At 46.7% G+C, this 13,756-nt stretch overlaps 1 protein-coding gene across 6 annotated transcripts in view; it reads left to right on the top strand.

Annotated features, from left to right (window-relative positions):
* Positions 1 to 13,756, top strand: part of LOC129815116 (ataxin-7-like) — a 53,286-nt gene that overhangs the window by 25,629 nt on the left and 13,901 nt on the right. For all 6 annotated transcript variants that reach the window (XM_055868495.1, XM_055868497.1, XM_055868498.1 and 3 more), the window contains 2 exons: positions 6,205 to 6,309; positions 12,980 to 13,232. In XM_055868495.1, the coding sequence (XP_055724470.1) occupies positions 6,205 to 6,309; positions 12,980 to 13,232 (358 nt within the window). The remainder of the gene's footprint in view (positions 1 to 6,204; positions 6,310 to 12,979; positions 13,233 to 13,756) is intronic.

The following is a 13,756-nucleotide window of genomic DNA, read 5'->3' as shown; positions in this document are numbered from 1 at the left end:
AAGGTGATAAGGTAGCCCACTTATAGTCAAGAGAGCAGGGAAAACGCCTCGATCACACCGGCAGCGTCGTTGCATTTTGATACTCCAGAAGTACATTCATTTCCAATGGAACACTGTGTTTGCCTTTCAGCATTACGTTGCAGAGGCAGTGCGTTCTGTGTGTTGCATGTGTTGGATTTATAGAACATATGCATCAAACTGTATGCATAGACGGCTTGACAGAAATGGTAGCAGAAGGTGAATGTTGAACTTTTGTTGCACATGTATCCAGATGACGTGTGATCGAGGCGACACTCACCTCTGAAGTCCTCTGTAGCTGTTATGTGTCATAGGCCTACACTTGTGATGTCAGCAATACGTAGGCAACTCATTTCAGACTTTTCCAAAAAGCTTTTTTTCCTGATGAAAAGGAAGGGCTTACACACTGTAGCCTACTTGTCAGGGCACTTAGCTAACGGTGCATTTGCATTGGCAAACAATGGGGCCAGTGTGCACACCGCAGTGACATTGCACAATTAAGAACAAATCACTTGTTTCCTACAGGTCTCACAGAAGCCACAACAGAAAACTAGACTTGTCTGATTTACACACTTATTTCCTGGCGTAAAAGGAGACCAAACTGTTCAGCAAAGCACCTGGATCCAGCCAATTTTGATATGACCTTAATTTACATCTTCACTTTTTCTCAGGAAGACCAAGAAGCATGTTGACAGAATGTGATCAGGAAAGTCACTGTTGTGCAACTGCATTAGTCTAGCTACAGTAGCCGACTATTTCGGTGATTCAGGAAACGTTTTCGTTGTGTCATTTAGTGCTTGTTGAATCACTAAGACGAGTATAGACCAGAGCGCGGCTTGTGTAAAATGTGGAATTGAAATAAGGATTATGTTCGCTCCAACATTTCGAAGACCATTCCATTTGAGTGAGAATGCAAAGGAAATTGGTATTGTTTTGATAGTTTTGTCAAACCATATATCTACACACCCGATGGGGACTGAGAATGTATGGTTCTCCCCGCTGATTGTGCAGAGGTGAAATGTGGCAGTGATGTCTCGCTGTAAGGTGTTGCTACGGTGACACAGCACCATCTACATGCCTGAATGCCTGGCGAACAGTGGCCAGACTGAAGCTGAGGTTTCCGGAACTGTTAGAAATGACCTGAACAGATGAAGTGAAATATCACTGGTCTTTGAAAATGAGTGGAAATATTTGCTAATGTTAGTGGAGTGAGATGTTCTGCACTTTGTTTGTCCCTAATTGTTTGTGTGACCTGCAGGATCCAATGTGATGATATTAGTGCAATAAGCTGCAGTCTGTAGGAAAACAGGGGAGTGCTGATCGTGTCCTAAAAACATCCAATAGACTAGAATACGACTTTATTAGAATAGAATACAACTTTGTGTCCATCGGTTACAACAGAAATTTGTCTTTTGCCTTTCCCAACAACCCGAGGTACACACACACACACACACACACACACACACACACACACGTTGAGAAGCACAGGGTCAGCAGCAGTGCAGCGTCCCTGGATGGAGAGAAGTTGTGGGAGGCTAAGTGTCTTGATCAAGGGAACAATGGCAGGAGATGATACATGGGATCAGAGACCAGCAGGCTGCCAGTTCAGTTCCATTTTTCTGTTGCCCAGCCTGGGGCTTGAACCAGCAACCTTGCGGCTGCTGGTCCTCTCTAACCTCTAGGCTACTGCCACTAATGTCTTCCTTTCCTCAGTCTCTCTACCTGATGACCATGGATAGGTGCATGCACTGGATAGCTTTTCCACCACGATGGCCTCCCCTATCACAGCCTCATCTATTGATTACAGTTCAGTGGTCTTGAAAGAGAAGAGATGAGCACAGGACAGCTGGGGTGTGACCTTAGTTGGACTGCAGGCCGACTGGCTCCACACACACCTCCATTTCCAAACCCCTAGCTCCTCTCTGTGTTACCCATTGGGTCCACAAACTCCTACATGCTCTAGAGTGTCCTCTTCTCTTTGTCTCCTCGCACGTTGTCATTCAGACCAAGCCTTGTGGAATAGGGCTATTATGGCTTACCCCGTGGATGACTACAGCTCTACCATGACCCACATATCTCCTTTGCGGAAAAGCCGTTCTTACGCACGCATGGACACACACACACACACACACACACACACACACACACACACACACACACACACACACACACACACACACACACACACACACACACACACACACACACACACACACACACACACACACACACACACACACACACACACACACACTCTAGAGTCCAGACATGACACACTGAAACATTGGAACGTGACTGAAGGATTCTCTCCTCTGATCTGCTTCTGAGATCACACTCTCTCATATCTCTGACTCGCCTTCACCAATTGGCCTGATAGCAGACTGAGAGGGGGAGGCTGATCAACGTAGTGGCAGCAGGTCAGAGGTTGCTGCCCTGTGTCCATGTGTGCAGTCAGCCTCTGTGCTGTGTGCCTCCAATAGCTGCTACTACTCTATCTAGATCATTCGTCACTGCCATGGAAAAGGGTGGTGAAATGAACTGCATTTCTCTCTCGCTTTCTCTCTCTCACACACACCTTCACCCGCTCTCCCTCTCTCACACACACCTTCACCCGCTCTCTCTCTATCACACACACCTTCACCCGCTCTCTCTCACACACACCTTCACCCGCTCTCTCTCTCACACACACCTTCACCCGCTCTCTCTCTCACACACACCTTCACCCGCTCTCTCTCACACACACCTTCACCCGCTCTCTCTCTCTCACACACACCTTCACCCGCTCTCTCTCTCTCTCTCTCTCTCTCACACACACCTTCACCCGCTCTCCCTCTCTCACACACACCTTCACCCGCTCTCCCTCTCTCACACACACCTTCACCCGCTCTCCCTCTCTCACACACACACCTTCACCCGCTCTCCCTCTCTCACACACACACCTTCACCCGCTCTCCCTCTCTCACACACACACCTTCACCCGCTCTCTCTCTATCACACACACCTTCACCCGCTCTCTCTCTATCACACACACCTTCACCCGCTCTCCCTCTCTCACACACACCTTCACCCGCTCTCCCTCTCTCACACACATCTTCACCCGCTCTCTCTCTCACACACACACCTTCACCCGCTCTCTCTCTCTCACACACACCTTCACCCGCTCTCTCTCTCTCACACACACCTTCACCCGCTCTCTCTCTCTCACACACACCTTCACCCGCTCTCTCTCTCTCACACACACCTTCACCCGCTCTCTCTCTCTCACACGCCTTCACCCGCTCTCTCTCTCTCACATACACCTTCACCTGCGCTCTCTCTCACACACACCTTCACCCGCTCTCTCTCTCACACACACACCTTTTCCCGCTCTCTCTCTCACACACACACCTTTTCCCGCTCTCCCTCTCTCTCACACACACACACACCTTCACCCGCTCTCCCTCTCTCTCACTCACACCTTCACCCGCTCTCTCTCTCTCACACACACCTTCACCCGCTCTCTCTCACACACACCTTCACCCGCTCTCTCTCTCTCTCTCACACACACCTTCACCCTCTCTCTCTCTCTCTCTCTCTCTCTCTCTCTCTCTCTCTCTCTCTCACACACACCTTCACCCGCTCTCCCTCTCTCACACACACCTTCACCCGCTCTCCCTCTCTCACACACACCTTCACCCGCTCTCCCTCTCTCACACACACACCTTCACCCGCTCTCCCTCTCTCACACACACACCTTCACCCGCTCTCCCTCTCTCACACACACACCTTCACCCGCTCTCTCTCTATCACACACACCTTCACCCGCTCTCCCTCTCACACACACCTTCACCCGCTCTCCCTCTCTCACACACACCTTCACCCGCTCTCTCTCTCACACACACACCTTCACCCGCTCTCTCTCTCACACACACACCTTCACCCGCTCTCTCTCTCTCACACACACCTTCACCCGCTCTCTCTCTCTCACACACACCTTCACCCGCTCTCTCTCTCACACACGCCTTCACCCGCACTCTCTCTCTCACATACACCTTCACCTGCGCTCTCTCTCACACACACCTTCACCCGCTCTCTCTCTCACACACACACCTTTTCCCGCTCTCTCTCTCACACACACACATTTACATTTACATTTAAGTCATTTAGCAGACGCTCTTATCCAGAGCGACTTACAAATTGGTGCATTCACCTTATGACATCACACCTTTTCCCGCTCTCCCTCTCTCTCACTCACACACACACCTTCACCCGCTCTCCCTCTCTCTCACTCACACCTTCACCCGCTCTCTCTCTCTCACACACCTTCACCCGCTCTCTCTCTCTCACACACACCTTCACCCGCTCTCTCTCTCACACACACCTTCACCCGCTCTCTCTCTCACACACACCTTCACCCGCTCTCTCTCTCACACACACCTTCACCCGCTCTCTCTCTCACACACACACCTTCACCCGCTCTCCCTCTATCACACACACCTTTTCCCGCTCTCCCTCTCTCTCACTCACACACACACACCTTTTCCCGCTCTCCCTCTCTCTCACTCACACACAAACACCTTCACCCGCTCTCCCTCTCTCACTCACACACACACACACCTTCACCCGCTCTCCCTCTCTCTCACTCACACACACACACCTTCACCCGCTCTCCCTCTCTCTCACTCACACACACACACCTTCACCCGCCCTCCCTCTCATCTCCGTACCGGAGAATGAAAAGGCACAGTGGAGCTTCACCACTTTTAAAGTCGGGCATGCCACTGCCATGTCCTGAATGCAGAGTGGACTGGGGATTCAGCTCATGTAAGAGACCAGTGGACACCCATGATGGCCAGTGTGAGCTTTTGCATAGGAATTTAATGCAACTCCTTATTTAATGCAACTCCTATGAAAACAATTTCCCCTTGACAATTAGGCCTACACTCCAACTTTGTTTTCCACTCATTTAGATGTGAAGGGTTTGTTCCTAAGAAGGTACGGTTGCATTAAAATCATTCAGTAGTAGACCGTAGCTCTGTTTGGTAGGCCTATGAACTCTTTTTATATGTCAATTAAGCAGAGGTTTTCATCTGAGCCAGTAGTCGATACTTCCACCTCAGTGGTAGGAGCTGACACTTAGTGAAGTGGGCCCAGACATTAACCCTGTGTTAAGTATGGGTCGGCTTGTTAATTGCCGCTCCACAGCAGCAAATGACTTCCCTAAGAGCACAGGTAGGCTTTTGTGTGGACTTGAATAGCCATCGCCTTGGAGACGTCGGTGACGTTTCAAGTGTCCTTAACCGTGTGTGTGTGTGTTGGAGGGCCTCGCCATGGCGGGCTCTCTGGGTGATTTCTTAATTAGCCCCTTCATTAGCTCTTTGCGATTCTCCTTGTGAAGGTCTCGTCTCTCAATGTGCCCCTCTGTTTTCCATGATCATGAGGCTTTCATCAAAAAAGGAGGGAGTCGTTTGTGAGTGGGGGTCTTGAATCCACCAAACAGTCAATCGGATCTGTTTAGCCGGCATTTAACTAACGCAACGACTGACAAAGGATAAACATTTTGTAATTGTTAACCGGTTAACTGTTGAATGTCGTTTTCTTGTCAATTAAGGTAACATGCATTGCTGTGAATGATCGTGTCCTTTTTTTTGCCTGGATGAATTTGTCTATTTGAGTATTTGCAGGTACGGTACATTAAAGCCCAAGTGGTAGCCGCTCTCCCTCAGCCGCTCTCCCTCAGCCGCTCTCCCTCAGCCGCTCTCCCTTCTCTCTTGTTTATTGGAAGACAGATCAATCAGACTCTGCCACTGGCTGTATTTCTCCTGACTGCTTCACCTCTTTTCTGTAGCGAGTCTGTCTGTTTCTGCAGCAGGTAACCTTTGGCGTCATGGCTCGGTCCTCTCCTTATCGCTGGGTAGTTTCCTCTGTGAAATGTGGCTAGTACCGAGGAGTACCCTCTGCGTGTGGAATCTCTGCACCTGTACAATCGTTTTTTCTCTGGAATGATTGTTACCACACTCACCTTTTTTAATCAACCTTAACCATCTTAGAGCATAGCGTTCAATACTCTATCTCCCTCCATAACACAGCATCATTTGAAATGTTTCATTCAGCAACTGCCTGTGTCTACCTCTTATAGTTGAGGCTAGATGCTGGTTACCTTCATCCTGTTCATCTGTGTTTTTCCCTCCCCCATGGAATCCACAGACATGCCCATATTTGGCCAGTGTCCAGCACAGGACGACTTCTACCTGGTGATGTGCAGCCACTGCAGTCAGGTGGTGAAGCCCCAGGCCTTCCAAGCGCACTACGGTAAGTCTCTCTCTCTCTCACACACACACACACACACACACACACACACACACACACACACACACACACACACACACACAGACCACCATCACTCATGCACACATTGTCCCCAAGAGCTGATCCAGTATTGGGTTTTTATATTTTTTTGTTATTTTGCTCTCCTGGCGGGAAAGGTTTGGGCAAGGAGAGAGCTAGAGTTGGGAATTTGCTAGGGACCTCACAATACGATATTATCACAATTCTTAGGTGCCGATTTAAGATATGCATTGAGATTCTCACATTTTCTTTATGTATTGTGATTTATTGCGAAATATATGTCTGCTGCAGAGGGACAAGATAGTCATGCGAAAACAACATGTTGTCATCAGTCCAATTGGCTACCTATTTAAAAAGATGGAGTATAAGCTATGAAGGAAAAATAGTTTTGGTGCAGGTACAGCCAACTAGTGTAATAAAAAATACGACTATATTGTCAGAACAATACGATATATCGTCAGAAATATCCCAATATGTAACTGATTTCTTTTCCCCATCACTAAAGAGAACATTCTAGACTTGTGCTTTGGGGAAATCTGCTTGGCACTAATCTCTGTCAGAATGGCACAACTACTCTGTGTGTTCGCATGTTAAAACACATCAACGTCAGGAGGATGAAAAGCACACCTCCCGTTCTCCACCTCTAACATGAGAAAGGAGCACTCTGGCCTTTGATTTCCACCGCCTGAGACTTGTTTACAATTCTCCTGTTAATATTTGATGTGCTCCTCCGAGTCCGTTCCTCTGTGTGAGTGCAGCCTAATTGATTGTTTTAGCATGTTAAACTGTCCCTGAGACGTCTGAAGATGTCTAAAACCTACTAGTTTCCTTCTCCACGGCGTGTGTTCTTAAACTGGCTCTTTGGCCGGAATGCTGGAAAGAATTTAATTTATTATGGATTTCAGAATCAAGGGATCGTTTTGCTGCGTATCTCGTTAAAACTAGCCTGTTGAACCCTCTGTGCACGCACTTGCGGAACGCACACAGACACACAAACACACACCCCTGTGCTTCAGTGCAGTTAAGAGAACTGCTCTTTCCACAGACACCAGACACCAGTGAGTGCCAGTGAGGTGGTGTAAAATGTAAACTCTCTCTCTCTGGTTAGTTCCTCTCCACGGTGGGCTGTTAAGCATCAATTGGCATGTATAATGTATTTATTCCAGCTGTTCTTTAGGTAAAAGTTTGGAGACCTTTTTTAAAATGATTTCAGTGCGTACACTTTTTAGGCCTTCCTCCACTTACCATTATCGTTGATACCTCTAGTAAAGAAGAGCAAGGAACAATCTGTTGTTCCTTGAGCCATTTCAATGAAGGATTGTTGTCATTGAAATAGCTTAGTCTGAACTGGCAGATAACCTTATGTTATGGGTAATTCTTGAATATTTTATAAAACTATCATGTTTTCTAACACATGGTGTGTATTGGATTGGTCAGTGTTCCGACTCCTCACAACATTGGGAGGGCGTTCTAATGTTTTCGGCTTTAGTATGGATCTTTCCATCCTTACAAACAAATTAGTTTATAAAATGGCATGCAAGCAGTTTGCTTTTTAAACTAAATTGGAATATTAATTTTCTAGTGTAAACCTGGTGAGTCTGTATTATCTTCCTGTGGTTGTCAAAACCAAAGGCTCAATGGCACATCCTTCCATTTCTACTCTGGGCTGGTTACTTAAGTCCATCTGTGTCCCAATATGCATACATTACTACACTGCACTTTATGCTGGTGTGGACATTGAGATCCATACCATTTAAAATTGTCAAGGCCACAGGGCTTCAAATGAATCACTAGTGTCCTTTTACTATGGGGTGTTTGTTTCTTTCTCAGCGGAAAGATTGAATGAAAAGCTAGGCCTATAATATTTCATCACTGGTTGTTGCTGGTTATACAGTTATCAGGATTGGCCACAAGAGGGAGACACAATGGCACTCAAGTGTCATTGGGAACACTCATTGGTCCTTTGTCAAGAGTCAAGACAGATCAATCATGGACTACTGGCACATGTGAATAGAGTAGCAATTACAGAAGTTCATACTTTCCACAAATTGAGGTTAGCCTCGTGCTGGTGTGGTCGCACCTGACTACTATAGCTTAGTAGTCCACAAACACAACTTCCACCTTAGATGTTGTGCAATAACATTCAATCAGATAGGATGAATCTGGCTTGTATCATTGTCTCAAGTCAGACAGATCAGTGCAGGTGGAATAGTCGCGCTGTCTCGTATCTCGTAAAAGGATAGATCGAAAGTAGTTTGACTTTAATGTGCTAACGTGATAAAATATCACCTAGGTGACATCGTGCTGCTGAAAAACCGTCTGAATTAACCTAAGCTAAAACCATAAATATGTCAATGTTTTACATCTTTTTTTATATCTAACTAAAGATATTTGTCCCTCACCGAGCATTATTTCTGAAGTTTGGCAGTGGGTTGAAAGCTAGCATAGATTTGACTGATGTCACAAAGTGTTATACAGAAACCCAGCCTAAATCCCCACACAGCAAACAATGCAGGTGTAGAAGCACGGTGGCTAGGAAAAACTCCCTAGAAAGGCCAGAACCTAGGAAGAAACCTAGAGAGGAACCAGGCTATGAGGGGTGGCCAGTCCTCTTTTGGCTGTGCCGGGTGGAGATTATAACAGAACATGGCCAAGATGTTCAAATGTTCATAGATGACCAGCAGGGTCAGATAATAATAATCACAGTAGTTGTCGAGGGTGCAACAGGTCAGCACCTTAGGAGTAAACGTCAGTTGGCTTTTCATAGCCAATCATTCAGAGTATCTGTACCGCTCCTGCTGTCTCTAGAGAGTTGAAAACAGCAGGTCTGGGACAGGTAGCACGTCCGGTGAACAGGTCAGGGTTCCATAGCCGTTGAAACTGAAGTTATAACAGTTGAAACTGGAGCACCAGCACGGCCAGGTGGACTGGGGACAGCAAGGAGTCATCAGGCCAGGTAGTCCTGAGGCATGGTCCTAGGGCTCAGGTCCTCCTCCTCCGAGAGAGAATTAGAGAGAGCATACTTAAATTCTCACAAGACACAGGATAAGACAGGAGAAGTACTCCAGATATAACAGACTGACCCTAGCCCCCCGACACATAAACTACTGCAGCATAAATACTGGAGGCTGAGACGGGAGGGGTCAGGAGACACTGTGGCCCCATCCGATGATACCCCCAGACAGGGCCAAACAGGCAGGATATAACCCCACCCACTTTGCCAAAGCACAGCCCCCACACCACTAGAGGGATATCTTCAACCACCAATTTACCATCCTGAGACAAGGCCGAGTATAGCCCACTAAGATCTCCGCCACGGCACAACCCAAGGGGGGGGACTGTCTGTCTCATCTGCATGGTGATCGTCTCATTGACTTGTAGAGCTTGACTAGCCGTTATGAAATTTCATAGTAGGCATGTTCATCCATTAGTCTTCCAGTGTACAGCGTGTGAACACAGGACTTGGCAGTGCCTCTCTGAAGACTACTGGACTTGTCTGACCAGTGAAACATTAGTGGACTTGTCTTCTATAGAGTAATGAGCTCATCTCTGCAAGGCACCAAAGACAAACCTTCATTTTCTGTCCTGTTTGTAGTCTGTGTGGTTTAAATGACTTTCATTCCATGAAGCCACTGTGTTGCTTTGTTGTGTTGCTGCTGGTAGGAAAGGCTGAGAGAGTCCGCTAAAGGTCAGTGCACTGTGATTCTATATGCTGTGATTCTTTTCTCTGAGGGCAGGTCCGCTGAGCTTAACACCATCTAGACTGTTTCACCTCATTCTCCTCTATTGCTTGAAGCCCATCCATATGTTGTATGGCAGGGGTAGGCAACTAGATTCATATTGTTGGATCTCGCGGGAGGTTTTGGCCAACAGGCCGCCTGTTGCGTTTTGACAGTGGCGCTGCATGCAGAGCTATACGCTCTGAGGAGAACAAGCCGGCACTGTGGACAGGACTATTCAAAAACACCATCCACACCCTATGATAATGCAATCCACCAACTGGTTGCTCTAAAGCAGATCTGATTTTCATTAAGTGACTTCTACGATAGTGTTGTCGGGTCATAAGAGGATATTTTAAGGCCTATTCCTTTTGATTGGGCCTTGCTGTTTTATGTGTAGTCTACCCTGAATGTACAGTGTGTAGGCCTATGCTGTGCACCGGGGCCCACTATCCAAAATGTTCCCCGGCCAGCCAACCTGTCTCCTCAGTAGCCAGGGATTCCACGGCCCTCTAGAGAGAAGATAGTGTGAGAATAGACCATAACGTTGCACCTCTTCATCACTGTTTTCCTGTCCTACTGGTCTGCCAGGACCTCTGTGGCTGGCTGGCTCTCTCAGCTTTTGGCAGGCATTGTGGGAACGTCACGCTGGGGAAGCCTGCTCGCGCTTGCGTGTGGGTTATTCAGCAACGTCTGAGCTGGATTGAGCAGCAGCGAAGGGTTGAGGGGGTGGAGAGGCCGAGTGCTAGCCTGTTACCAGGAAGGCAGTGTGTCATGGGCGGGAGGGTAGAAGAGGGAGAGGCCCGGGGTGAAACTCCATCTTGACTCCTGGAGGGGCTTTGTCACAGCAGATAGGCTGGGCTGGTTTAGTGTGTGTGTGAGGAGGGAGGGGAAAGCCCTGGGGTTGTTGCTCTGTTAGCTGCTGTAGTGTAAAATTGTGGGTGTGGGGCTGGGAGTGGCAGCTGTGCATTCTGCCCTGCTCTGTTGCTGCTCACCCACTGAGACAACCTTGGCATGCAGCCCAGACCTGCATGGAGTCAGCATAAGGTTAGTTGGAGTTTTGTATATATGTCTGTCTATATCTGTCTCTCTCTTGTGCTTTCTCTCCATTCTCTTATTTCTCTACTCTCTCACAGTTTCCTCTTATTCACTGATTGTATGTATATTTCTCTCTCTCACTCACACACACACATTCTCACACACACACATGCTTTTCTTCATGACTAGAAGATGAAACCGGTTTTGTTGTGCTGGTTGGGAGGAGGTAGCGTAGTCAGTGTAGTTATCTGGCTGTAAAATAGTCAGATTAACCCTCTCAGGACTGGCCACAATTCAACACCAGATGGGAGTTTTCAGTTAGTCTTCAGCTCACTTTCATTGCAGTACTCTGCTCTTATCTAAAGAGCTGTCTCTCACATGCGTTCTTTCTTCCTCTCTTACTGTATAACTTTCGTTTTCTCGCTTTCTGTTTCACTTTCTCTTTGTGTGTGTGTGTGTGTGTGTGTGTGTGTGTGTGTGTGTGTGTGTGTGTGTGTGTGTGTGAGCTGCGTAACATTAGAAATAACTGTCCAGGCTAAATACTGCAGTACGGTTTGGATTGCACAGAGCCCCTTGTCCTGTTCAGCAGCTGCTGATTTTTTGTCTTAGTTTAATTATTTTCTTCTCTGGTGTCAGTATTGTCTTTTAGCAGTTATAGTGTTTCTAGTTCAGAATGAATTGGCCTGGATCAGCAAGGCTTTCTAGTCTTTGCTTTTGAAGCTGCCTGCTTTTGACTTTGTTTAGGAAATGTTTACCCATGATTCCCTGCACATTTATCGCAAAACTATTACTGTCCAAAGGCCGGTTGTTTCAGGAAGAAATAACACTACTACCAACTTATGAGTTGTGTGTCCACGTCTCAGATTGCTTGTACAGTGCCTTCAGAAAGTATTCATACCCTTTGACTTCAAAATGGACTATATATGTGTTTGTCTCACCCATCTACGCACAATACCCCATAATGACAAAGTGAAAACATGTTTTTTGAAATGTTAGCAAATTTATTGAAAATGAAATACAGATATCTCTTAAGTATTCACACCCCTGAGTCAATACATGTTGGAATCACCTTTGGCAGAGAATTACAGCTGTGAGTGTTTCTGGGCAAGTCTCTGAGCTTTGCACACCTAGATTGAACAATATTTGTATTATTTAAAAATTCTTCAAGCTCTGTCAAGTTGGTTGTTGATCATTGCTAGACAGCTATTTTCAAGTCATGCCATAGATAAATCCCGAAGCAGTTTCCTTCCTGTCTGGCAACTGAGTTAGGAAGGAGGCTTGTATTTTTGTAGTGACTGGGTGTATTCATCACCATCACCAAGTGTAATAAATAACTTCACCATGCTCAAAAGGGTATTCAACGTTGCATTTTACATTTTTATCCATCTAGTAATAGGTGCCCTTCTTTGTGAGGCATTGGAAAACCTCCCTGGTCTTTGTGGTTGAGTCTGTGTTTCAAATCCACTGCTTGACTGAGGGTCCTTACAGATAATTGTATGTGTGGGGAACAGAGTTACTCCATGCAATTTATGTGACTTGTTACTCCTGAACTTATGTAGGCTTGCAATAACAAAGGGGTTGAATACTTATTGACTTGAGACATTTCAGCTTTGTAAACATTTCTAAAATCATAATTCCACTTTGACATTATGGGGTATTGTGTGTGTGTGTGTGTGTGTGTGTGTGTGTGTGTGTGTGTGTGTGTGTAGGCCAATAAAAAATCTAAATCTCAATGTAATCCATTTTAAATTCAGGCTGTAACACAACAATGTGGAAAAAGGGGTGTGAATACTTTCTGAAAGCACTATAGGTCATGTGTCTGTGTGGACTGTACATTAGGTTACCCCTAACCTGCTTTTCCCCTGACCCCTATCTAGAGAGAAGACACAGCTCGTCCAGTAAGCCCACCTCCACCTTAGCCCCCTCCTCAGCCTCCTCCCTGTCCGCTCTGTCTCGGAGCAGGAGCAGTGGGACGGGTGGTGGGGGTGTCAGTGGGGGGGCCATGGGCCGCTCTTCCAGTGGGACCAGCACCTCGTCCAACTCCAAAATCCTCAAACCAGCCAAAGAGAAGCTACCAGGCATCCAGCAGAGACCTCACTTCCCTCCCTTCAGGGTGCTCAACGACAAGATGTAAGTAATGCCTAGCCTAGCCATGCTGGTGAACCATGCTGAACTTCAGTAAAACGTATTGTCATGTTGAACTTCAGCTTAGGGCTGGGCGATATGGACCCTATAAAATCACTAGATTCTTTTCAAACGCATGGGCAATTCACGATACAGTAGTGTTTTCAGCAATAATCTAATGAAAGCGGCAGAGTTGGACAGTTTTCGCGCCCAAAGTCGACCTTTAAAATGTTTATTTAATCCTGACCTTAACCTTTAAAGGTAAACTCAGCGATGTGACGTAGGTACGGAGAGTAAACAGCATAGCGTGAACCCGTTGAGAGCGAAGTGTTGCATCTCGCTCATCTCATTATCTGCAGTGCTGCTTGTGGCAACGTCATTTCACTGAGTCTACCTTTAACCTTAACCACACTACTAACCTTATGCCTAAACCTAACCTTTAAATTAAGACCAAAAAGCACATTTTTGTTTTCATAGTTTTTCACAATATAGTCAATTTTGACTTTGTTTCTATAGTAACTAGTGGAAAC

Source organism: Salvelinus fontinalis, chromosome 18 (assembly GCF_029448725.1).
Source record: "Salvelinus fontinalis isolate EN_2023a chromosome 18, ASM2944872v1, whole genome shotgun sequence".
NCBI lineage: Eukaryota > Metazoa > Chordata > Actinopteri > Salmoniformes > Salmonidae > Salvelinus > Salvelinus fontinalis.
The sequence above is the reverse complement of the archived record's forward strand: the minus strand, read 5'-3'. Positions and strand labels throughout refer to the sequence as shown.